This window comes from Melopsittacus undulatus, chromosome 4 (assembly GCF_012275295.1).
Source record: "Melopsittacus undulatus isolate bMelUnd1 chromosome 4, bMelUnd1.mat.Z, whole genome shotgun sequence".
Lineage (NCBI taxonomy): Eukaryota > Metazoa > Chordata > Aves > Psittaciformes > Psittaculidae > Melopsittacus > Melopsittacus undulatus.
Genome location: NC_047530.1, coordinates 59,478,546 through 59,502,572, shown reverse-complemented (window position 1 = coordinate 59,502,572; position 24,027 = coordinate 59,478,546). Strand labels below are relative to the sequence as shown.

General features: G+C 39.2%; 2 protein-coding genes across 2 annotated transcripts; both read right to left on the bottom strand.

The window, feature by feature from the left end:
* Positions 1 to 8,859: 8,859 nt before the first annotated feature.
* Positions 8,860 to 10,891, bottom strand: LOC101868217 (pulmonary surfactant-associated protein A). Its single transcript, XM_005153622.2, has 3 exons — positions 10,741 to 10,891; positions 10,022 to 10,099; positions 8,860 to 9,236 (listed from the first exon to the last, which is right to left on the bottom strand). Exons 1-3 carry the CDS (start codon positions 10,889 to 10,891, stop codon positions 8,860 to 8,862), a joined length of 606 nt encoding a protein of 201 aa, XP_005153679.2.
* Positions 10,892 to 19,750: 8,859 nt separating this feature from the next.
* Positions 19,751 to 22,287, bottom strand: LOC106023295 (pulmonary surfactant-associated protein A-like). The gene is made up of 3 exons (XM_034062478.1): positions 22,137 to 22,287; positions 20,551 to 20,625; positions 19,751 to 20,127 (listed from the first exon to the last, which is right to left on the bottom strand). The coding sequence occupies exons 1-3, from the start codon at positions 22,285 to 22,287 to the stop codon at positions 19,751 to 19,753; spliced, it is 603 nt and encodes a 200-aa protein (XP_033918369.1).
* Between the last annotated feature and the right edge of the window lie 1,740 nt (positions 22,288 to 24,027).

Below are 24,027 nucleotides of genomic sequence, written 5' to 3'. Positions count from 1 at the left end.
TTATAGCTGTTTATGTGGGGATGTGTTTTATTATCTAGATGTGCTAGCTTCCCAGTTAGATACAAAGATCAACTCTCAGCTGTTTTAGCATAACTGGAGGTGCAGAACGCTTACCATTTCACAGGGGTGTCAGCACCCCTTCTCCCAGGCATGTACTTATTTTAATAGAAGAACAAGTCAGAAGGGCTAAACTAGCAACAGCTATGAACTTTTTCCTTTTTTTGTTGCACTCTGTGATTTAAATCTTCAGCCTTTAAGTGGGGAAAACAAGTGTTTCAGTGTACTTGTTCTCCAACAGAACTGCCAAGTTTCTGTTAATCTTTAAAGATAACTACACATCTAGAGTAGTTTTCTGAAGAGGTCATAATGGCTGCGATGTCTACAGTGTGCCCTGTAACAGCATGGAACTGTAGAAAGTTGAATTTCTATGCCACTTCTATGACTGTGTGTTACAAACAGACATAGCAAATGGTAGGAATGTGCAAAGTGCTCAGACCTAGATTTCTTGCACAGTAATTGACTTGAGATGGGGGTCATGATCAAGAGATGACTATACTGTGACTTTAAAGTGTCACTTAAAACTCTTGTAAAATCCAGAAATCAAATTAATGAGTTTACTACCTTAGAGAAGGTTGTATTTCAGATACATAAAACCTCAAAGATCTAATAACACTGCTCTGATTTCTAGAGGGCCAAACCTTTCAAACCAGCAGTGTTGCAAAAATGCTCAGAATCATGCAGTATTAAAAGAAATATCACTGAATTTGCTTGTATTATATCTCCTTTACAGGTAACAACTGGATAAAATGTTAGTTATAAATATTTCAGTATTAATTGTTTAAAGTATTTTAGTAGGTAGTGGTGTAGTTTAGTGTGTTGACTTTTAAGTAAATACCTATATTTAGCTTTCTCTGAGTAAAGTCACTACAGGATGCAAATGTAGCTTACAGAATTAAAAAAATATATGGTTGCAGATATTAGATGTATGAAATTTGGGAGAAGATGTTAAAGCTATACCGAAGACAGCATATTTAATAATGCAAAAGTAGTACACTGGAATTTTGCTGAGCATGCTTTAGTTGAAGTACATTTCACCTCACTTGCAATGTAAACAGGTGACTACAATGAAAGTTAAAATGCAACAGAAGAGTTTCTCAGCTGTTAAGTATACATAAATTACTTTTTTTCTGGAAGTGTACATTCTGATTTCTGTCTTTCATGTGATAAGGTAGTTTTGTGTTAACTTAGAGTTCCTGGCATATGCCCATTAGTTTTCTGACTCTTGAACATATTGCACAGAAGGGTTATATACATCTGTGAGTCAAATAGGCAATTTCCTGTTCTGAAATGTTTAACTTTAAATACTTCTGAATAAACATATACAAGCTGAAGGTCAGCTAACTTTAAAAGGGAAATAAAGGATTGCCTTATGCAGTGCACTTGCAGATGTAACTGTTAACAATTTAGCAAATTATTTTGATATTAATGAACTTAAATTACACACTACATATACTCTTCTTCTATAATACATATAAAAGCTCTATATTTGCCTCTTCATTCCTTCCCACCTGATATGTTCTTAACAAAATTAGCAATAATTTAGCTATCCCCTTATTTTTGCAAAAAGGCCAGCAAGCAATTGAATTTGATTTGGATGTTCACATCTTTCTTGGTTTGACTACCTGAAATAAGTTCTGGCTTTCTCTAAACTTTGCACGGTCCTGTAGGCATTTATCTCTCTTCAATCCACTCTTACCTTCTCAGTGTCCTCTAGATGCTTTGCAAGTCTTGCAGATAAAATCAAGCTGCTTTGTTTGGGTGTTCATTTTCCATTGTCAGGCAGCAAAAGCATGTGATGGAGATATTCAACCTGCCAGACAAACCAAGGATGGCAGTGTCCCCGCAGCTGTGCAAAGCTCAGGTGAGTACAGTAGTCTGCACAGGTACTTGTTTTCATGGCAGTGCCTATATCACCTCCCACTTGATGTTCTTAAAGGGGCACAGTCCATCCAAAGAAAGTATGAAGCTGTTCAGCCTTGACCACAGTTTGCAAATCAGGAAAACAATAGCTGGTTGTTCACACATGCAAAAGCTGCTTTAGGAGAGAGCCACTTGCAGCAAAAAAATGTTGGCCCCTTTTTAGCCAGGAAACCACTTGGGCTTTCCTTGTAAATAATCTCATTTACTCAGAAATGAATAATCTGATAATAATTAGTCAGAATCTGAGTTACTTAATGAGTAGCACATGCAGCTTTCAGTTTATGAAGGCTGCTGCTCCTAAGATTGTTGCACATCCAACTCTCCAAATTGTTCATATGCCCAACTCTCTTCCAACTATATTTTCAACAGCAAACTTGCTACTTACAAGCTTATGTTTATTTACATACTTGAAAAATCACAGCTACAGTCAGGCTACTCCAGTCTCTGTTGTATGGAGTGAAAAGCATGTAGAAATCTTTTCAGAGGCTTTGCTAAACCAGCTCTTGCTCTGGTGCATGCAGCTGTGGAGATGGCATTACACAGTCCCTGAGAACTGGCCCTCTAATCTCTACACAGTACTGCATCTAGCACTTGTCTGATGACAAGGGAAGATGTGAAGGCCAAACTGCAGCCTGAGTTAAAGACCTTTTGATGGAGATACTTAAGTCTGTGCAACTATCTGTCTTGGCATGGATACGTTAAAGGAGTGTATGTTTGCACCTACAGAAACTGAAGTTCAGATTTCAAGCAAGTCCCTCAAATTCACCTAACTGGCAATGGGTTTTTTCAAACTTTTATAAAACAAGGAAAATATGAACTACAGTATTGTTAAAGAAAATAACTGTTAAGAATTTTTTTCCCAAGATTTTTGTTGTTTTCCAGTATATAAGGCAGAATCAGTAAGTTGTTTCCCCCAGAATTTGACATGTGACTTCCATCTGTGGTCCTCATGGGGGATTTTAACTACCTCTATATTTGCTGGAAGACTCACACAGCCAATCATTCGCAGTCTAGGAGGTTCCTCCAGTGCATTGATGATAACTTCTTAATGCAAATGGTGGACAAACCAACTAGGAGAGGAGCGCTGCTGGATCTAGTACTCACCAACAAGGAGGGTCTGGTTGAAGTGGTGATGGTCAGTGGCAGCCTTGGCTGCAGTGACCATGAGATGGTGGAGTTTAGGATCCTGTGTGGGAGGAATAGAATACCTAGCAAGGCCACAGTTCTGGATTTCCAAAGGGCCAACTTTGGCCTCTTCAATTGATTGCTAAGGGAAGTCTCATGCGAAAGGGTACTAGGTGGTAAAGGGGCTCAAGATAGTTGGTCAATATTCAAGGACCACTTCTTCCAAGCTCAGGACCAAAGCGTCACAGCGAGTAGGAAATCAAGTAAGGGAGCCAGGAGACCAGCATGTTTAAACAAAGAAGTGCTTGGCAAACTCATGTGGAAAAAGAGAATCTATGGATTATGGAAGGAGGGGCTGGCCACTTGGGAGGAATATAGGACAGTTGTTAGAGGATGTAGGGAGGCAATTAGGACAGCTAAGGCCTCCTTGGAACTTAATCTTGCAGGTCAGGTTAAGGACAATAGAAAGGGCTTCTTCAAATACATAGCGGATAAAACTAACACAAGAGGCAATACAGGCCCACTGCTGAACAAGGTGGGTGCCCTGGATATATCTGAGGATATAAAGAAGGCAGAGCTGCTGAATGTTTTCTTTGCCTCTGTCTTTACTCCTGCAGACTCTCCACAGGGGCCCCATATTCCTTTAGCCCCAGAAGGAGTCAGGATAAATGAGGAGTTTGCTTTGGTAGATGAGGATTGGGTTAAGGATCAGCTATGCAATCTGGACATCTATAAATCAATGGGTCTAGATGGAATACACCTACGGGTGCTGAGGGAGCTTACGGAGGTCATTGCTAGGCCACTCTCCATCATCTTTGGTAAATCGTGGGAAACGGGAGAGGTACCTGAGGATTGGAGGATGGCAAATGTCACACCAGTCTATAAGAAGGGCAAGAAGGAGGACCTGGGTAATTATAGACCAGTCAGCCTTACCTCCATCCCTGGAAAGGTGATGGAACAACTTATTCTTGACGACATCTCTAGACATATCAAGGATGAGGGGGTCATTAAGAGCAGCCAACAAGGTTTTACCAGGCGGAAGTCATGTTTGACCAACCTTATAGCCTTCTATGAGGAAGTAACTAGGTGGAGGGATGATGGTAGAATGGTAGATGTGGTTTTTCTTGATTTCAGTAAGGCATTTGATACTGTCTCCCACAGCATTCTCATAGATAAGCTAAGGAAGTGTGGGCTTGATGATCAGGTAGTGATCAAGAACTGGTTGAAAGGAAGAAGGCAGAGTTGTGGTCAATGGGGCAGAATCCAGCTGGAGGTCTGTGACCAGTGGAGTCTCTCAGGGGTCGGTGCTGGGACCAGTGCTGTTTAATATTTTCATCAACGACCTGGATGAGGGAACTGAGTGTACCCTCAGCAAGTTCACTGATGACACTAAACTGGGAGCAGTGGCTGACACACCAGAAGGCTGTGTTGCCATTCAGCGAGACCTGGACAGGCTGGAGAGTTGGGCAGGGAGAAACTTGATGGAATTCAACAAGGGCAAGTGTAGAGTCTTGCATCTGGGGAAGAACAACCCCATGTAGCAGTACAGGTTGGGGGTTGACCTGCTGGAAAGGAGCGAAGGGGAAAGGGACCTGGGGGTCCTGGTGGATAGGAGGATGACCATGAGCCAGCAATGTGCCCTTGTGGCCAAGAAGGCAAATGGCATCCTAGGGTGCATTAGAAAGGGTGTGGTTAGTAGGGCAAGAGAGGTTCTTCTCCCCCTCTGCTCTGCCTTGGTGAGGCCGCATCTGGAATATTGCATCCAGTTCTGGGCCCCTCAGTTCAAGAAGGACAGGGAATTGCTTGAAAGAGTCCAGCGCAGAGCCACAAAGATGATGAAGGGAGTGGAACACCTCCCTTATGAGGAGAGGCTGAGGGAGCTGGGTCTCTTTAGCTTGGAGGAGACTGAGGGGTGACCTCATCAGTGTTTACAGATATGTAAAGGGTGGGTGTCAGGATGATGGAGCTAGGCTTTTTTCAGTGATATCCAGGGGTAGGACAAGGGGCAATGGGTGTAAACTGGAGCATAGGAGGTTCCACGTTAACATCAGGAAGAACTTCTTTAGTGTGAGAGTGACAGAGCACTGGAACAGGTTGCCCAGGGGGGTTGTGGAGTCTCCTACACTGGAGATATTCAAGGCCCTCCTGGACAAGTTCCTGTGTGATGTACTCTAGGTTACCCTGCTCTTGCAGGGGGTTGGACTAGATGATCTTTCGAGGTCCCTTCCAACCCTTGGGATTCTGTGATTCTGTGATCTGTCTTGATATCTGACATTAATATTTCAATGATGTTGCCAAACCCAGGTTTGTTTTAATATTTTTTTCCAAGAAATCTGCTTATCCATTTTTAGTAGCTCTTAAGATTAGCAACATTTTAATCTTATTTAATCTTAGTGGTGGTGTTATTACTCTTACTTTTGGAAGCAGGGACCTCCATTGGCTGAAAAGAACACCACCACAGTTTGGCTGGTCAGCAGGCTGGGTCATCTAGTATGTGTATGGGTAAATATGTGGTAAGTGGTGTCATTCTTATGAGGCACAATTAGTATTTAAGGTTAGGATAAGGTAGATTAGGCTTATAAAATAAGTTCATAAATGTTTCATAAAGTAACTTTGAAGTAAACAGTTGCCAGCCTAGGGGAATCCTGGCTTTCTACAAACCAGAACATGCTGTGCTGCTCTCTCATTCAGATTTAGGAAAAAATTAGGTGCCCAAACAATGAACCAATCTCCTTTCCATGCCATAACTACTGGTTCTAGACTTGCCTGCTGCCAGCAGGGTTGCTGGAGGGAGCAGCTTCACATAGGGTAAGAAATATTTGCTTTGTTGGAAGCTTTAAGTTCTTATGTAGTACCACAAGTAGCTGGTGTATGCATGGGACTAGCATCCATAGCTATACAATGGTGGATTGTCCTTTACCTTCTTCCATGGGAGTCCCCAGGATCAGATGCCCAAACGTGGGGTGAGGGTAGAACACTTTTGCTGTGGGACATTTATAAAACTGGAACTGAAGACAGCCAGTTTCTTTCACACACCTGTAATCGGATCTAATTTTAAGATAACTGCTACCCCCTGGTGATAAGCAGGATAAAATAAAAAGTTCCCGTGTCTTTAAATGTTTTTGGGGTCCAACTTTATTCTCAGGTTGATTTTGATCACTGTGAACTTCCTAAACTTTACTGGAATACGATGAGTGGAAAACTACTATATGAGGTTTAATCCTGTTTCCTTGTGCTCATGGCAGAGCCAGTTCCATGGCAGGAGTCATGCAAGGCTGAAGGCTGTGAATGGATGAGCTGTAAGGCATTTGAGAGTAAGAATAGAGTTTGAAACAGTACCTATAGACTCCCAAACCTTCATTTCCTGTCTACATACCTGTTTCAACTGGGTAAATGTAGCAACATAACAGCCTACCTGGACCTTACATGTTATAGGATTCAGTAGTTTCTATTTTGGCCATGTTTCCCAGAAATAGGACATTATTACTGGCTCCTTACATGCCAGAAAGATGCATTGGGTAAACTGAGGACTTTGCTCACAAAAGTTTCCTCTGTGCATATGTTTGGGTAAGTTTACAGTTCCTGGAACAGGGAAACGTGGTCCTGTCTAGTATGCATTATTGTGATGAAAGGTTTGAATATTGCTGGAATGAATAATTAAGTAACCTGTGGAGATAGACTGCCTGCAGACACCAAATTGTTCAAGCAGAAAGGCATCTTGGTTTGACCTTAATCATGTTGCATTCATCATCCTAGGTAAATAGCTGTAAGATACATTGTTTATTTTGCAGAGAATAAAATCCAGAATGATTCACAGGCCATGAAATCAAGCAGAGGGGCTGAATGGAGGCCAGGAGGATCCATGTCTTGTCACAGAGCAGGTGGTCAGAACATATACTCAAAGTATTTGAGTAATTGAATTTAAGCCAGTTCAGGAATGTTGTTTATGGCCAGTTGCTGCCTGGAATAGCAGCAATGTGGATGGCTATGAGTGTGCAAGCAGCCCCTTTGCTGGCCCCTGCATTCACAGCAGCTGTGCGCTCACCTTCTCTCCCCACTTATGTTTATATGTTGACTGTTCTGTCTGACTGTCACACAGAAGGTAAGATGAGCTGTCTGGCTTCCTTGCTCAGCTTTCCAAGACCAAGCTAGGACTAACAAAGTGTATGTGAGCATGACTGATAGGCAGGCATCTGGCTTTATGTATACGGAGGCATGCCCAAATGCTCAACCATCTTTTGTACCATGTCATAGAGCTTATGAAGGAAAAAAAAATATTACAGACATTCCTGGATGTGTCTGTTACACTGCACAACTGTGAACCTAACCATGGGAATACTCAACTTCGTAAGTGACTGGACTCCAGTAATAGTTGTTCAGAAAGCTTTCGCTTAATCGTTTAGTTTGAGCTGAAGGGTGCAGGCTCTGAGCAGCTTCCTAATGAGTGCAGGGTATAGGCTGCTTCAGAAATGCAGGCATAGAATCATAGAATCATAGAACAGTTAGGGCTGGAAAGGACCCTAAGATCATCTAGTTCCAAGCCCCCTGCCATGGGCAAGGACACCTCACACTAAACCATATCACCCAAGGCTTCATCCAACCTGGCCTTGAACACTGCCAGGGATGGAGCATTCACAACCTCCCTGGGCAACCCATTCCAGTGCCTCACCACCCTAACAGGAAAGAATTTCTTCCTCATATCCAGTCTAAACCTCTGCTGTTTAAGTTTGAACCCATTACCCCTTGTCCTATCACTACACTCCCTAATGAATAGTCCCTCACCAGCATCCCTGTAGGCCCCCTTCAGATACTGGAAGGCTGCTATGAGGTCTCCAGGCAGCCTTCTCTTCTCCAGGCTAAACAGCCCCAACTTTCTCATCCACCAAGCCTGATAGAAATTCCTACAGGGGTGTTCCAAGCATGTCTGTGGTGCACAGAAATTAGCTGTATCTGAATCTCTCTACTATCTAGCTTAAAATTGGCCTAATCATGATTCTGCTTATCTCCCTAAACCATATGGACATTTAACTCCTGTCAGCTTCTGTGTATTTTCTTCCACACACAACCTACATGGCATGGGACCTTGGCCAGTTTGTGCTGCTATCACTTTGACTCAGGAAAGAGATTACCTGTTGCTGGAGGGGCTCAGGACATGTAGCTTCCAGCTGCCACTTTACAGTATATGAAGGTTAAAGACCTGCTGATTCTAAATGGGAAATGTAAGGTGGTTGATTTGCTCTTGTGCTCATTCATAACTCTGTGTCACCTTAGGAGCACTGGGGCTTTTTTGTTTCAGAGGGTCTCTTCTGCATGAAGATGGCCAAAGAAATGCAGGGCTGAGCAACAGCAGTGGTACAAGTGGGTTTGAGAGAAGCTTACAGAAAGGGATCAAAATACAGTTTAGAGGCTTGTGGATAAAGGGGTGCTGGAAGATCATGTGTTTGCAACTTGCTTCAGGTATGTGCCCATGTAATCTATTCTGTTTTTGTAACAAGTCAGCAGGTTAACAGAAAGTCATAGGCAGTCATATTGAGAAACTCAGTGGGCAATGAATAACAGAAGAGACAAAATAGCCACTGCTTTTATTAAGTAATTTCCCCTTTATGGCTGGCATTTGTTTAAAAGGCAAACCAGGCTGGGAAAGAGTGACTTATTTTTCATGCTGCATTATCTGAGTTAACTAGCTACAAATGAAGAGACAATAGATACGTAAGTGTATTCTAGGGAGTCTAGCAGAGTGTGGTAGGGGAAGCACTAAAACTGACAAACAATAAGGCGATTCCAGTTGCACTTCTTGTCATTCCAAGTGCCATCAGTGTACATCTCCACACATTCCTCTTCCCCTTTGCCAGAAGGTTCATTTAAATACCAGTTGGTATAGTTCAGCTTTGTACCATCTAGGAACTGGAATGTGCTTGGAATAAGAGGTTCCTTTATCCCCAGGTAGGCATAGGTATTAAAACTTTTCACAAAGTACAGAATAGCATCATTCTCAGCCTGGCTTCTTGGAGCAGCAATAGACCCTCCAGCCTCTTTGCATGTGTTCAGTGCAGTTTCAAAATCAGCTTTTTTCCCATTGGTAGAAAATATTTTTCCTCCAGCTGCTGTTATCATCTTTTGCAAGTGGAGAACTGCAAGATGAAGGGAAAGCTCTTACTCTTTTATGCTTTTTTTTTTTGTGGTCACATAGAAGGAATTACCATTTGCAACAGTATTACTCCTGTCATGGTTTAAACAGCCAAAACCAGGACACCTCTATAACTTCAGATTAAACTCAGGAAAACATAAAAGAGAGGAAAACTGGAAAATAAAGATAAAAGAAAGAAAAGAAAAGAACCCTGAAATGCCAGAAGAAATCATAAGAGAATAGGGGAAAGGGGGGTGTGGGAAGGGAAGAAATGCATAAATAGACAATGAAATAGGAGAAGCACAAAAGAGGTTGAAGAAGGAGGGAAGGGAATGAGGAATTCCACATTTGGAAAAGAGTAATGTTTTCTTTGAGACTGTACAAGCTCTCTGATACAGCTTGTAGTATACAGAGATGTATGTCAGTCCTTGAGTTAGTAGGGCCTTAGATGTGATCTGGTTGTGATTGTTTTGTTATGTTTTTAGTGTTCAGTTTATTTGTCTGTTTGAAGCATGAGGTGCCCATGGAGCACTTCTGCAAGGCAGAAATTTTAATCTGGTAAATTTCTGACTTGTACCCTAGGTGTCTTCCACTAGTTATGAAAAAGTAATCCATCCCTTCCCCCCATCTGAGAGTTATCACTTTCCTATCTAGCAGTGAACAGAATATAACTGGAATGCAGTAGAACTGCAGAAATTTCTGCCTTTTTTCCTTAGAAGCCATATTGTTGCTCATCCTGTTTATGCCCGCTAATCCAACTACAGGAGAAAGTAAAGGCAAATAATTTACCTCCTTCAAGTCTGGAAATCTCATGATCTAATTGACGGGTAACATCTTCCATTTCATTATCAGCCGGTGGCAGGAAACCTAGGAACAAAACCAGCTATTACACACTTTGTGTTACAGTTTGAATCTTGGCTTTTAAGGTAAAACAGAAGTAATAATGTGAAATGAATATTTACTTTTAAATATTTGGCCTACGTTAGTTTGCTGCTGTATTTTAAATTGGATATCTTTTCACACATTGATCTTTGTAAGGAGAGGGAATACACTCCTGGAGACTACCTGTAGATCAGTGATGTTTATGGAAAACCTGAATTAGCAAACTGCATTAGTCTTCCCTCTATAAGTGATTGAGCCAGCCCAGGCAAAGAACTGGCACTTACGCCGTAGTTTTAGTTGATTTTTAACTGGGTCTAGAAATTGTTGACAGAATCCTTCAGGCTATTTGGGCACTTGCTTGCAGCTCCAACCTAACAGCTAGAAACAATTTTCTTGTGCCATGTGTTATGGACAATGATATCTTTTCTCTGTGAATTGAACCACTGTATCCTTAAGTAAGAGAGATTTAAGCATGTTATTTCATTCAAAGAATTCGTAAAGATCTGTTTATTTTCTATCAAGTAGAACCCACATCAGATTATACAAAATAGTGCTGAGTTTTAAAAGCATAAAAATGGAACACAACAATACATCTAGATAAAAATGGAAATGGTAACTGCATGTACCTGACATAAATCTTTGTTGTAGCCCATTTTCAAGCATCTGTGCAACACTGGGCAGCGGAGGAACTCTTGCAGGTTTACCCTGAGTACAGCATAGTAGCAGGAGAAAAGCTACTCCTAAAATTTTGTGGAACAACTGTGGAGACAGCATCATTTAAAGCCAGGTATAAAACAAGTTGTTTTACTCTCCAGTGTACAGTCCTGCATGAAAAAAAACAACCAACAAACCACATTGTGTCATAATTTTGCTGAGTTTGAAGGTTTTTTATGTACCTTAAACTTTGCCCTCAGTGATATGAATGAATGACACTGACATACTACCAAGTTAGGTTATTTTGAATAATTGAAACATTTTATTTGCTTGTCTACAAGATTCTGAAGAGAAAAAAGCAAAAATATCCCCTTCACAGCTCTTTTGTACAGCAGATACCACTATATGCCATTTTTCCCCATGCAAAAAGATAAAGTTTTCAGCCTTAATTTTACAGGTGAGCAATAGACACGTCTGCTTTAATAAGAGAAAGAGAGGTTAAGATAAACTGGGACATGCTGTCTTTATCAATTGGTTTAAGAGCAAAACAATTGTTAAAACTTATTCTCCCTTTATGGCATCCATCTTTCAAAGTATCTTCACCGCGGGTGATATTCTCTGTAAAAGTAGGTGAAAGTTTTAATAAAAGTGTTGAGACACAAAGAAAAATCTAAAGTGGAAAGCTTTGTGATACAGTTTAATAGGATTCAACATAATTTAAGTGGAAAACTATTAAAAGATGTTCAACTTACCTAGCAGCTCCAATATGAAGTAAGAAAGACTCATTAAATGGTCTAATTTATAGGGTGTGTAACTTGAGATTCATGCTGTTATCTACAGGAAATGAAAAGGACATGTAATATAATATGAATTTGCATATGAATAGAAATGTAATGAACTTTAACTAGGATTATAGGGTGTTTATTTTCTCCATAGGTAAACACTCTTAAAATGCGATGAAAAATTTTGAGGGTACTTTCTTGATTTGTGAAAACACTTTCACATGTTTAGAAAAACCCAGCCCTAAAGCAGAACAAAGAATTTCTCAATACTTATTGGAAATAGCTAATGTTTCCACAGAAGGGCTGTGTAAATGTTAAATTGTGAATGTCACTGAGAAGCTAAAACTAGTTCACCTGAAATATACACCAGGATCACCACCACAATTTTCTTTACAGATTGAGAAGTTGTCAGTGATAATTACTGAAGTCTTGTAACTAAACAACCTCCTAATACTAGCAGCAAACAGAAAAACAATGGTACAATTGCATCACATGTGGAGGTAATGGCCACATTATTTAAATAACTTACAAGATACTCCAAGGGAAGTTTATATATCATAAATAAATTTATCAAACAAAAGAATGACCTTTCAGCGAAAGAAAAAGCTGTTCTAAACCAGTTTTCTAAGTACAGAGGCCTCATGATATGAAGCATTGCTGAAATGCAAATGCATTGCCATGCATTTTGAAGATATTCTGAGCTAAGAGTTGTTTCTATTTAATGGAGACTTTTAAGAAAATCAGTTTAAGGCTGTGTTCCAGTTCAACAAGTGTAAGTCGTGGTCGCATCATCCTTGTGGTGTCAGACCAGCATCCTCATGTTGCATGCAGCAAGGCTAAAATCTGAGTCAGTTGAATAGGTGCCCTGAGATTAGGTGGAGAATGTGAGCAATATCCATATTATTCTAAAATGCTACTGAATCTAAGCAAGCCTAGATCACCTCCACAAGCTGTCTGCACCTATACCTTGCACTTTCATACTTAGCTCAGCAGCTAATGTAGAGTCCTTTGTCATTGTTATTGTGCCCACAGAAACCTGATTAATCCCTGCAGCATTGTGTCCTGAGTGCCCTGGAAAAGGCACCAGCCCTGTGAAAAATAAATAAGCAGTACCCAATTGCATGTATGCTGACAGAAGAGGGCTGGTTCAAATTTGTATGAGTAAACTTTGTTTAAAGTTTTTTGTTAAATTTCAAGTTTCTCAGCTTTTGAGTGTTTGAGTTACTGCTTTTAACATTCTTTTAGCTGAAGTTTTTGAACTGTTTTATTAAAACAAAAAACCCAAACCCCAAAACCAAAACTGAACAAAAACCAACCAATCAACCCCCCCCCCCCCCCCCCAATAACCCAGAACACAGGACAAGCTGTTATCCAGAAGAGCTTTAGGAAAGGTCACCGCAGAACCTGGGCCTTTGTAATTTTAGGATTGCATCTGGAAGAAACTGCATGTGAGGGAGGTGTGAGAAGAGGATGAGGCTTAGCATCCATTAGTGGATTTCACATGCTGACTGATTGCCTGGAAAACCTGGAGGGTGACTGCAGTTTTGTGTGATGGACTCCTGAGAAGAATTGATGTAGATTTGATAAATTCTAAACTTCTCTTGATTTTCATCAGCATTTTGATAAGACAGAGCAAACTATAATAGATACCTAAACATTCTTGCATTTATACTATGCTTGGTTATAATTGTCTAATAGAATATTCTATAAAACTGTCATAACTTGTAAACTGTTTTCTTTTGATCTGCATCTCACAGAAGCTCGGAGTCAAGGATACAGATGGGATAAAGAATAAATGAGATTTGAGTATTGATGCAACCTTTCTGTGTTTACACGTCTATAATCAAGAGGTTTATACTTTCAATGCTAGCTTAACAAATAAAGGATGTTCTAAGAGAAGGTTGTATTGCACAATGTAGGTAGGGAAATGCAAAACATGCTAAAGACAAACATTGGTCAACACTCCTTTCTTGACTGTTTTGAGAAATACAGACACTAGCATTGAATTTCGGCTTATGAAAGCAGGTGTGTGTTCTTTCCATGACCCTGTTTATTAGCCATTTCTTTGTATACTTAAACTCCTGAAAGCTTTTTTTTTCCTTCATAGTGCTAGTCATACCTCAACCTTGAAAATTCTTTCATTTTTCACTGTACTTAAATGGCCCCAACTCCACTCCTATTTTCTCTTCACATTGATTTTATACTGTTCTGCTGTGGTTTCCATCCTATGTTATTACTACCTTGTCCTGTGCGTTCTGCATTTCCTTTTCTCTTCCAAATCGTTGTCCTGAGCAACTCACTTAATGCCCTGAAATATCAGGAAAAACCTGCAGGACCCTAGTGTCCTCCCTCTCTCAGTGGAGGGCTGAGGCTAGTTTTGCTGAGCTTTAGAAACAGGAAGCAAAGAACTCAGCAAGATACAGACATCTGGGATGGCAAACTTCAGCATGGCTTTTTTTGTTTGTTTTATTTTTTTTAATGGACAGTGTTTACCTGTGGTCAGTGTGATCACTGCTTGTAAATGATGCTGTCACCTTGCTCCACTGATTAAGTTATGTGTGAAGGATTCACGTGGAGGTCACTAGATATCTCTGATATAGCACTTGATACAGCTAAACTGGAAAACACAGGAAGAGAATGTTTTGTGTTTAGAACATATAAAAAGCAAGACAGTATCTCTTCAGTAGTTGTTAATAGCAAAATAGCATTCTAATGGGAGAGAGAGAAAAAAACCCTCATGTTCATGAATAAGATGAAACTGTTTTTCCATATATTCTGCAGTTGTCCTCCATTATCTGTGGAAGATGATTAAATTGTTCACTATCATTGCTTCCCCCTCCTCAAGGGTTAAGGTATTCTTGTTTCATTCCTTTCGGCTTCTGAGCCACAAGGGCAAAGATGAACAAAAGCTTCATTCCAAGTTTCACCTGGAATCACACCTGGCTTACCACACTTGAGCACATGGCTTGGGGCATTCCCTAAAGCACAGGTACAGGCTGGGCAGAGCCTGGATTGACAGCAGCCTTGAGGAGAAAGGGGTGTTGGTTGATGAGAAGCTTAACAGGACCTGGCAACAGCACCTGGGAGTGTTCAGCAGGTTGGATGGGGCTTTGAGGAGCCTGGTCTAGTGGAAAGTGTCCCTGTCTGTGGCAGGGTTGTGAACTAGATTACCTTTACAGTCCCTTCCAAACCATTCTGTGATTGTATGAAATTCCGCCAAACCCTGATTTCCTAGCAGAAGAAAATAAAATTCCAGTCCCCTTCAAGAGGACTTCAAACAAAATTCAAGTCCCCTTATAATTTTTAAGGGTGCTCCTCTCCTTCCCAAACATGATTGTGCTTTAAACTCAGGTATGTTTGTATAACTGTCAGTTAATATGATTTTATAAGAGTACTTCTGATAATGAAAATCACTTGCAATCTGACATTCTTTGTGGTCCAAACATATCTGTTATGTCATTACACAATGCTCCCAAGAACATTGTTTTCCTTTGGTTCATAAGAGTTTTAATTGAGCTATTAGTATTTCTACCACTTCTTAGTATGGTTTCAAAACCAGCTAACAAATTTCCTGGTGGCAAATTTTCTCTCTCTCATTTGCACTTATTGTTCTTATAAAGAAAAGCTGCAAATAAATGTAAAATGTATGATTAACCTTTAGCCTACCTATTTTCAGCACTGCTAGGATAATACTGGCAGCAAGTACTGGTATTTTTCCACAATATATGTTATGGGAAAAAATAGAGAACATAATTATTCTTTTATAAGTTTGGCTTCAAAACTAATAATGAAAAAAGGAGACACTGGCACAATTTAGAGGAGGTAGCCCTGCCAGCCTGTGTCACATCCTGCCAGTTACTGTGTTCACTGGTGTTGAATTTGAGCTCATCTTTCCCAGGAACCATGGGACTTGTGTCTCTTTTAATCAAATTTCTACAAAAATCAGGAAGCCACAGAAAAATACTTGCTTGCTGTAACTGAAGGTCCATTTCTTTACCCATGGTGGGGACTGATGGGGCTGGGAGGCTGGTTTTTGACTGTTCAAAATTGCTAATAGTCTTTCCAAGTTAAAATACCTAATTAAATTATACAGTTATAAAAGATATCACTCTAGACCAGAGCAAATTCCCTCTGAAATCAGCATCCATCATTTTTATGGTTAGAAAAACCTCTCACTGTTACATATATTGTAGTAACAATTACATTAAATTTCTCTTACGTGATATGCAGGCCATTTGCTTCAGAAAGAACTGAATTTTTGTGACCTTTTACCTTGTACTGAGATCTTAACTATCAAAATCAGCTTTTATAGCATTTGAGAAGTGAATAAGTTATTTCCTGAGTTAAAGATCTTACTGTTAGATTGCTTTTCTGTAGCAAATTATTATAAATTAAAAAAGACTGACCTGCCTTTCCCCGATCTGGTCATTGTGCACCAGGGATTATTCTAGCTCATTGTGTTTCTAAGAAAAGATTTTATCAACATTATTTATCCTACAGTAACAGAACAGAGAAAAGAAAACAAAAAGTGTTTCTTCTTGTGCCTCACTTCTCTGTCCATTTAAGAAAAAATAAAATCTGTTAATGCATAAATGCATAATTTAGATCTTTCATGAAAAATAGACTAAAATGCTGTTAAGTGATTTAAGGAGCACTTGAGGGTTTAAAATGCTAGGGTTACACACACACACATGAAAGCTATCTAAGAGACTAAAATAATAATTTCTAGATATTTTTATGTTACTCTATGAAACTGCAAAGAATAACCAAGTAACATTCTACTGAGTATGTACATTCACCAGGATTTTAATTCTTATATATAATATAATTTTATATGGGATAAAAATGCTTTCCAAGCCTGTTGGTAGAATATTACTTTTATTAAGGGATTTTATTTCTTCCACATATGATGGTTGACACTGGACTGGCTTTTTTATCCCCCCCTCTGAAGTTCATCAAAGTTAGGAGATAAAAGTCCATGCAAAAGAATGTGGCAAGTTTTTATAAACAGGTAGGACCTCCTCTTGATATTTTCAGTATCAGGCCTAGTGAAGACTTTGGACACAGAACAAGGAGGGCTGCTCCAGAATGGTGTAAGGGGAAGGTTAGAGCATAGCAAGAGAAGGGGTGATTATGATGTTATGTGGAGATATTTTATGAAAATAGCCAAGGTGTTTTATTCAATTACCTCAGATTTTACAGAACTCAGTGTGAACCACAGAGAGGAAAGTGTTGCCTGGCAGTGCTTTGAATCTGAAGAGTTTTTATTTTTATGCTGCATATGTGTGTGTTATTTGTTGTGTCTTCTCCTCTCTTGTCCCACCAATATTAATGGGTTAAGCTGAAACAAACTGGTCTTTGAGACCTAAGCTAGATGCTTTGCTTGTTGATGTAATAAAAAGTAGCTTTTGACAGAAAGTAATAATTTTCTTAACTGGAAAAAAAGCATCCAAGTGTCTTGAAGATCGTGTTAGCAGAGTGATCTTAGTTTAGTTTTTCCACTTTCTCCAACATGATGCCTTCTTATTCCATTTAATCAACTTGCTCTAAGAAAGGATGTGTATAAAAGGCTCAGAAATGGCTAACAAGGTTTACACATTACATTACTAATAATTAAATCACCAGAAATAGAGGTAGTTTTAAATAAAGCTTCAACTCTTTATAGCAGATTTAGTGTAGCTAGTTGGAGCTAAACTGAGGAAAATTATAGGGTACTAGTTTAGCCTTATCTTTTCTCAAAGTAACCCCAAAGTCAGAATTTTTGTCATGGCATGATATAATCCCTTAATATTTGAGATTTTTGGCCAAAATAGTATCATGGTCATAGTTCTGAAAGTACTGTTAGTACTGATAGTACTGTTTTGAAAAGTAGGTTCATGCTTAGAGATCTATCCAACATGATACTGGGTGTACTTTATCCATTTCAAAGTCCCTGTCTGCTCTCAGATGACCTAGAGTGCTATATGCAGTGCTGTACCAAAATCATAGAATCATAGAATAGTTAGGGTTGGAAAGGACCTCAAGATCATCCAGTTCCAACCCCCCTGCCATGGGCACGGACACCTCACAATAAAGCATGACACCCAAGGCTTCATCCAACCTGGCCTTGAACACTGCCAGGAATGGAGCATTCACAACCTCCCTGGGCAACCCATTCCAGTGCCTCACCACCCTAACAGCAAAGAATTTCTTCCTTATATCCAGTCTAAACCTCCCCTGTTTAAGTTTGAACCCGTTACCCCTTGTCCTATCACTACAGTCCCTAGTGAAGAGTCTCTCCCCAACATCCCTGTAGGCCCCCTTCAGATACTAGAAGGCTGCTCTGAGGTCTGAACAGCCCCAATTTTCTCAGCCTGTCTTCATATGGGAGGTGCTCCAGTCCCTGATCATCCTCGTGGCCTCCTCTGGACTTGTTCTAACAGTTCCATGTCCTTTTTATGTTGAGGACACCAGAACTGTACACAATGCTCCAAGTGAGGTCTCACAAGTGCAGAGTAGAGGGGCAGGATCACCTCTTTTGACCTGCTGGTCACGCTCCTTTTGATGCAGCCCAGGGTACGGTTGGTTTCTGGGCTGTAAGCACACACTGAAGCTGGCTCATGTTCATTTTCTCATCAACCAACACCCCCAAGTCCTTCTCCGCAGGGCTGCTCTGAATCTCTTCTCTGCCCAACCTGTAGCTGTGCCTGGGATTTCTCTGACCCAGTTATAGGACCTTGCACTTGTCATGGTTAAACTTCATGAGGTTGGCATCAACCCACCTCACAAGTGTGTCAAGGTCCCTCTGGATGGCATTCCTTCCCTCCAGTGTATCAACCAAACCACACAGCTTGGTGTCATTGGCAAACTTGCTGAGGGCGCACTCAATTCCATTGTCCATGTCACCAACAAAGATGTTAAACAAGACCGGTCCCAACACCAGTCCCTGAGGGACACCACTCTGCCAAAAATATCCCTTATCTCTTGCATCTGAAGATGTTAACGCTTTCCTACTCGAGAGGGCTTGAAATTACCATGTTAATAGACCCCATCTCTTCCTCAGCCAAGAGACAAGGGACACCACCACCCAGAGTCAAGTCCAGGTTCCTCAAGGCTCCCTGCAGAGTCATATGTGGGGGAGGAGGGGAAGATGAAGTAGAAGTCTTTATGTGTGAACGTTAACTTCAGTGCTTCCATATTTTTACTCTTAGGGAGTGTGAAAATGATAGCTGATGAGCCCAAGACTTCCACACTGCAAGGAAAATGTGTGAGAATTCACTACTCATGGTACCTTGTTAACCTCCCACTGCTTGCCAGATTCCCCAAACTGGGTAGTGGTGAAAATAAGTTGTGAAAAGGTGCTGCTTGATCCCAGTGGATTTGATTCACTGTCTGACTTTGTGCGTGCTTGGCATGACATCAGCAGAGAAATAGCTGGTGTTCGAACTGATTGAACTTTCAAATCTTCCCTGCTTCCCCAAAATATAGATGTTCAGTGGTTTGGGAGACGTGGCCTTTAACACTGCAACAATTTTAGTTTTATGAGGAAATGTGATGCTTAAGGAGGAAAATACCATCTTTTGTATTTTATACATGCATTTCTATATCTACACGGACCTAATGTAGTGTTTATATTAGTGTTTTATATAGAATATATTATATAGAAAATTTGTTCTGTCTGGGACTGATAATGTTTTTATAAAATGAAAGTTAAATATGAATGCTGAATGAATCAGTGCATGCTTCAGTATGACACAGTTAAAAGCCCTATAATTCAAGGAGATATACATAACCTAAGACTATAACTGCTCCAGTGAAGTAAACCTCTGTGCATCTCTTAAGGCAGCAACTATTAAATACTTGGAAATATTTTCACTATTATGACATGGGCAACTTCAGTCTCAGACTTTTCCTATATCCCAAGGTAGACCTTGGAAATTTAAATTTTATCTTCACAAAAGCACAGTTTACAGAGACATTTTGCCATGAAAAATTAATTCTGAGCTAGTCACAACCATATAAAAGAGATAAACACATCAGATTAGATACATTTTAATTATGTTAATCATGCACCACACTTGATGTTTTCTTAAGGATAAAAATTACCATAATATGATTAATTTTAGATTTTCTGACATAGAATAATTTCAGAAGCTGCATAAACCTGAAACACAGGGTATTTCATTGTCTTGATCCTCTGAGGTGGCTGAAAGGTCATTCTTTAAAATTCACAGATTGTGAGGCGACGCAGGTTACATTTTTTGTCATTCCAGCTCCCATCGTTGTACATCTCTACACATTTTTCTGTCCTTTTGCCATTAGGCTCATTTTGATACCACTTGGTATAATTCACAGGGATGCCATTTAGATACTTAAATTGACCTGCATCCTCACCTATTTTAATGCCCAGGTAAGCATATTGGTTATACTCTTTCACAATACCCAAAATAGCTTTATTCTCCTCTTCATTCATAGGAGTTGCAAGAGTTCCTCTAGCGTCTTCACAGGATGCTAATGCAGATGCAAAATCAACTTTCTCCCCATTGCTGGCAAATATTTTTTCTCTTACTTCTCTTATTTTCCCCTTCAAAACAAGCACTAAAACATAAAGAAAAATACCCAACTAGTTAGCTTTTTCAACTTCCTACTGCATATTGACAAGAAAGCAAAGAAAGAGAAATCAAGAGTTGAAGAGAAAATTAAAAGTTATTAGAGAAACAGACCAACATGGTACAAGGCTGAGGAGTTCCTATGAATTCATCTGGAAAGTCCAACATCATTTAGATTTTTTTTGTCTTATAAATCATATTTGAATAAATACACATCAGTGCTCCTGAGAGAAATCTGCTTCTCCAGGGAAAATGAGTTCTGATCTCCCCTGCTTTGGATGAGGATATTGAGTTTTGGGATGTAGTACCATTTTTAATTGCAATTTCTTTCTTGCAAGTCATGATGCTGTAATTTTGCCTCTTGCACTTAAAACTGATTGTGAACTGAAAAAGTAAAAACAGGAAAAATTACCGCCTTTAAGTCTGGAAAGTCGGTGTTTCAAATTTAAGACTTTGTGGACTTCAGTGTTCAGAGATTTGGGTAGACCTACAAAGTGAAACAAAATAAATTATACAATCAAGCAGGCACTGCTAATAGGAACAATTCCTTGGATGAAACCAGTCACTTTCCAAAGCTAACTGGCACACAATGTATTTTTTTAACATCATCTGGTGTAAAATAAATATTTTCACAGTATTTTTTACACTGTTGTTAGCCTATATTAAAGCAAATAAAATCCTCCAACCTATTGAAATATGCTGCTTATCATATTGAAATATGATAATTCCCCTCTACCCAGAAGAAAATTAATTTTTCTAGGTTGAAGCTTTATGTTTGTCAAACAATTTGTTTCATTCTAAATAACGAACAGGCACAAGAAAGATTTTTGGGAGGGAATAATTTCTATGGCACCATACAATTTTCTTTTTAATCTGCTGGGTTGGGTGGATACTTTCTTTTTACAGTAGGATCTTACCTCAGTGGACACCACAAACACCTATATGGGAGGGTCTAGCTCATGTGAGATACAGTCCATCCAGCACTGCTTGTTAACGATAGGAACTGACTATAAGAGCAGATGACTTTTATTTTTTTTATATTTTCCTTCAAATCTCTATGGATAACAATGGTCCTACATATAGAATAAAGTTACAAGTGTGCTTCCATGACTGTAATCCCATTATTCACAACTAAAACAAATGACAGTGTAGAAACACAAAATATGCTGCATCTCCCTCATTCTGAGTTGCATGTTGCAACTCATACTTCACGGCACAGTCAGTGAAAAAACAACATATTTGACCCAATAAAAAATCCATTTGACTGACAGGATGTTACTAGGACATCAGCCTGTTTCACACAATGGCCCAGTATCCCCTTTTTCTTGTTTCTCACCTTGTGGACAAGTAAGTTGTTTTACAGGAGGCCCCACCACACTTCCAGAGGCTCCTCTGAGACCTGAAAGAAAAGACGAGAAGCATATTTTTCTTTTCAATTGATGTGCATTCTAGAAACTTTAGGATGAAACAGAACTTAATATCAAACTGAAATGTATTACATCTGTGAATTTGATAGTGCTTTAGCCTTGGTAATGGATCCAGAGAAAGCATTCCTACATGGAAAGAAAATTACATAATGCAAAGTGTTGCTTCCAGACTACTTTTGCACATAGCATCTTTGAATACTACAGAAACATGCCAGAAGCCTTTTCATTACACTTGTAAATGCTTAATAAAATTTCTTCATACTTAAGAAAAAAAAAAAGCTTCTGCTGTGAAAGAAGCCATATTGTTTGGAAAGTCAGTGGAAAAGCACTGCAAAGTTATATATATGTATATTTATGTGTACTACTGTTATATGTTTAAGTATTGATAACCTCATTTCAACAGAGGAGACAGAGGAGGGTTCTCTTCTAGAAAAACAAAATTAAACTAGGTCTTTCATTCAGTTTTCCCTTCTCTGCTTCCTGACAAGCACATGTCGTTGTGTGTTAACTCTCTTTTATTCCTGCAGCCTCATGACAAGGATTTGTTGCAAAAAAAGGGATGTTTAATTACCTGATAGATGTGTCTGTCCTTGCAGATCGTCTCTGCCAGACAGCCCAGGGATACTAGGCAGCCCAGGGATTCCTGGATATTTAGTCAGTGCATTGCAAGTCACTAGCAAAGCAGCTACTGCTGTAAGCATGTAGGATGAGTAAGACAACATGATTGCTTAGGCCAGCTGTAAGAAAACCCATGTATTTGTCAGGCAATTATTCTGCAGGAAATTGTAGACATTTGCTTATAGAACTGAATACTCTCCTCCCATCTTCTTCCTCGCCCCCATCTTAAAAATTATCTTTTTTCCTTTTTGCTATCACTATTTGTTAGATTAATCCTTGAGAAATGATGTGCTCATATGTAACTGATAGTGCTTAAGCCATTAGCTGTTTTTAAGTGATATAATTATTCAATGAAACATGGGTGTATATGTTATCAATCTGAAAAGCACAATCTGTTACAGTGGTTGTTGTGATGTTCAGAGCTAGTCAGCAGTCTCTTTAAGCACAGTGTTATTTAAGCACATTTCTTTGAAATAAGCAGAGTGATAGTGTTTTACACACGGGCAAAATTTTATAGCTCAATTATCATTCCTACCTTTTTTGAACAATATTCCATAAGCTTGAAAACACCAGTCTTGTAGAAAATGTATTTTTGCTTATTGGCAATAAGCCTATTAATCTTATTTTATCCTTTCAGATATAACATTAAGTAGTGTTATAATCTCAGTGCCAAGAGATCATGACTATAAAACACTTTTATTCTATAGATCATGGGTTTACAATGCAGATAATGAGTATGCAGCACTGTTTATGCTGTGTGGTTATAAAACCTGAACCAATGGACTATCAGACACCATAGCATGGAGTTATCCAGTTATTGCCATCATTTCGTTAAAATAATGAGAGATAAAGAAAGGTTCAAGATGCCAAAATGGATATTGCTTTCTAATACGATGTCCCTGTTGGGTTGACTCTCAAACAATATAATTTAATACCCAACTTCACCTTTCTTTCAGCATGAATTAGAGAGGATCATGTACTACACTCTCTTAAAATCTTCCATTCTTAAAAGTAAAAATCAGAATTGACATATAGTATGTTCTAAATCCAGCTTCACTTAAAGTTGAGAATAAAATCTTGGTTGTTTTGAATGCTGCAAGATTATTAACACCTTAGTTTATCAGACGAAACATGGTATTTGTTTTGAAGCATATATGCCAAGCATAATCAAAATATCAGTTTATTTTTATTACCAAGTGTTAAATTATAGAATCATAGAATGATTTGGGTTGGAAGGGACCTTGAAGATCATCCAGTTCCAAACCCCCTGCCAAAGGCAGAGGACCCCTTCCACTAGACCAAGCTGATCAAATTGGACTGAGCTTTTAAAAACCCAAAATATTGTTTATTTCTTCCAGTCTGTCTCTGTTATAGAAGACTTTTAACATTATTCTAAATTTGCAACAATACCAACTATTTTTGAGGATAAAGTTTACTTGTTTTTCTAGAGAAACGTCTCACTAAAATGAAATCAGTGGGACATACATTTGAACGTATGAATATACACTTCTGCCAAAAATTTTGTTATTTTACTTCATAAGTATTAGCAGCATTCTTCCTTCATGGTCAAGAATTTCCACCATAACAAGTGGAAATTTCAAATCCACCTGAGAACACATGTGCTGTATTAAAAGCATTGTCAAATTTCACGTTGAATCTGAAGTATCTCAAGTTGTATACCTTTTACTATGTATTGAAGGCTAGCAGACACCTCTGATAATGATAGCCAATTACTTGGAAAGCAGATTATTGAAACCTCTAACAGAAACCTACCTTAGGTAACTGGAAGACTTACGTCCCTGAGATAAGGAAATACAATTACAACAGGTACTCTTTGTCTGGTG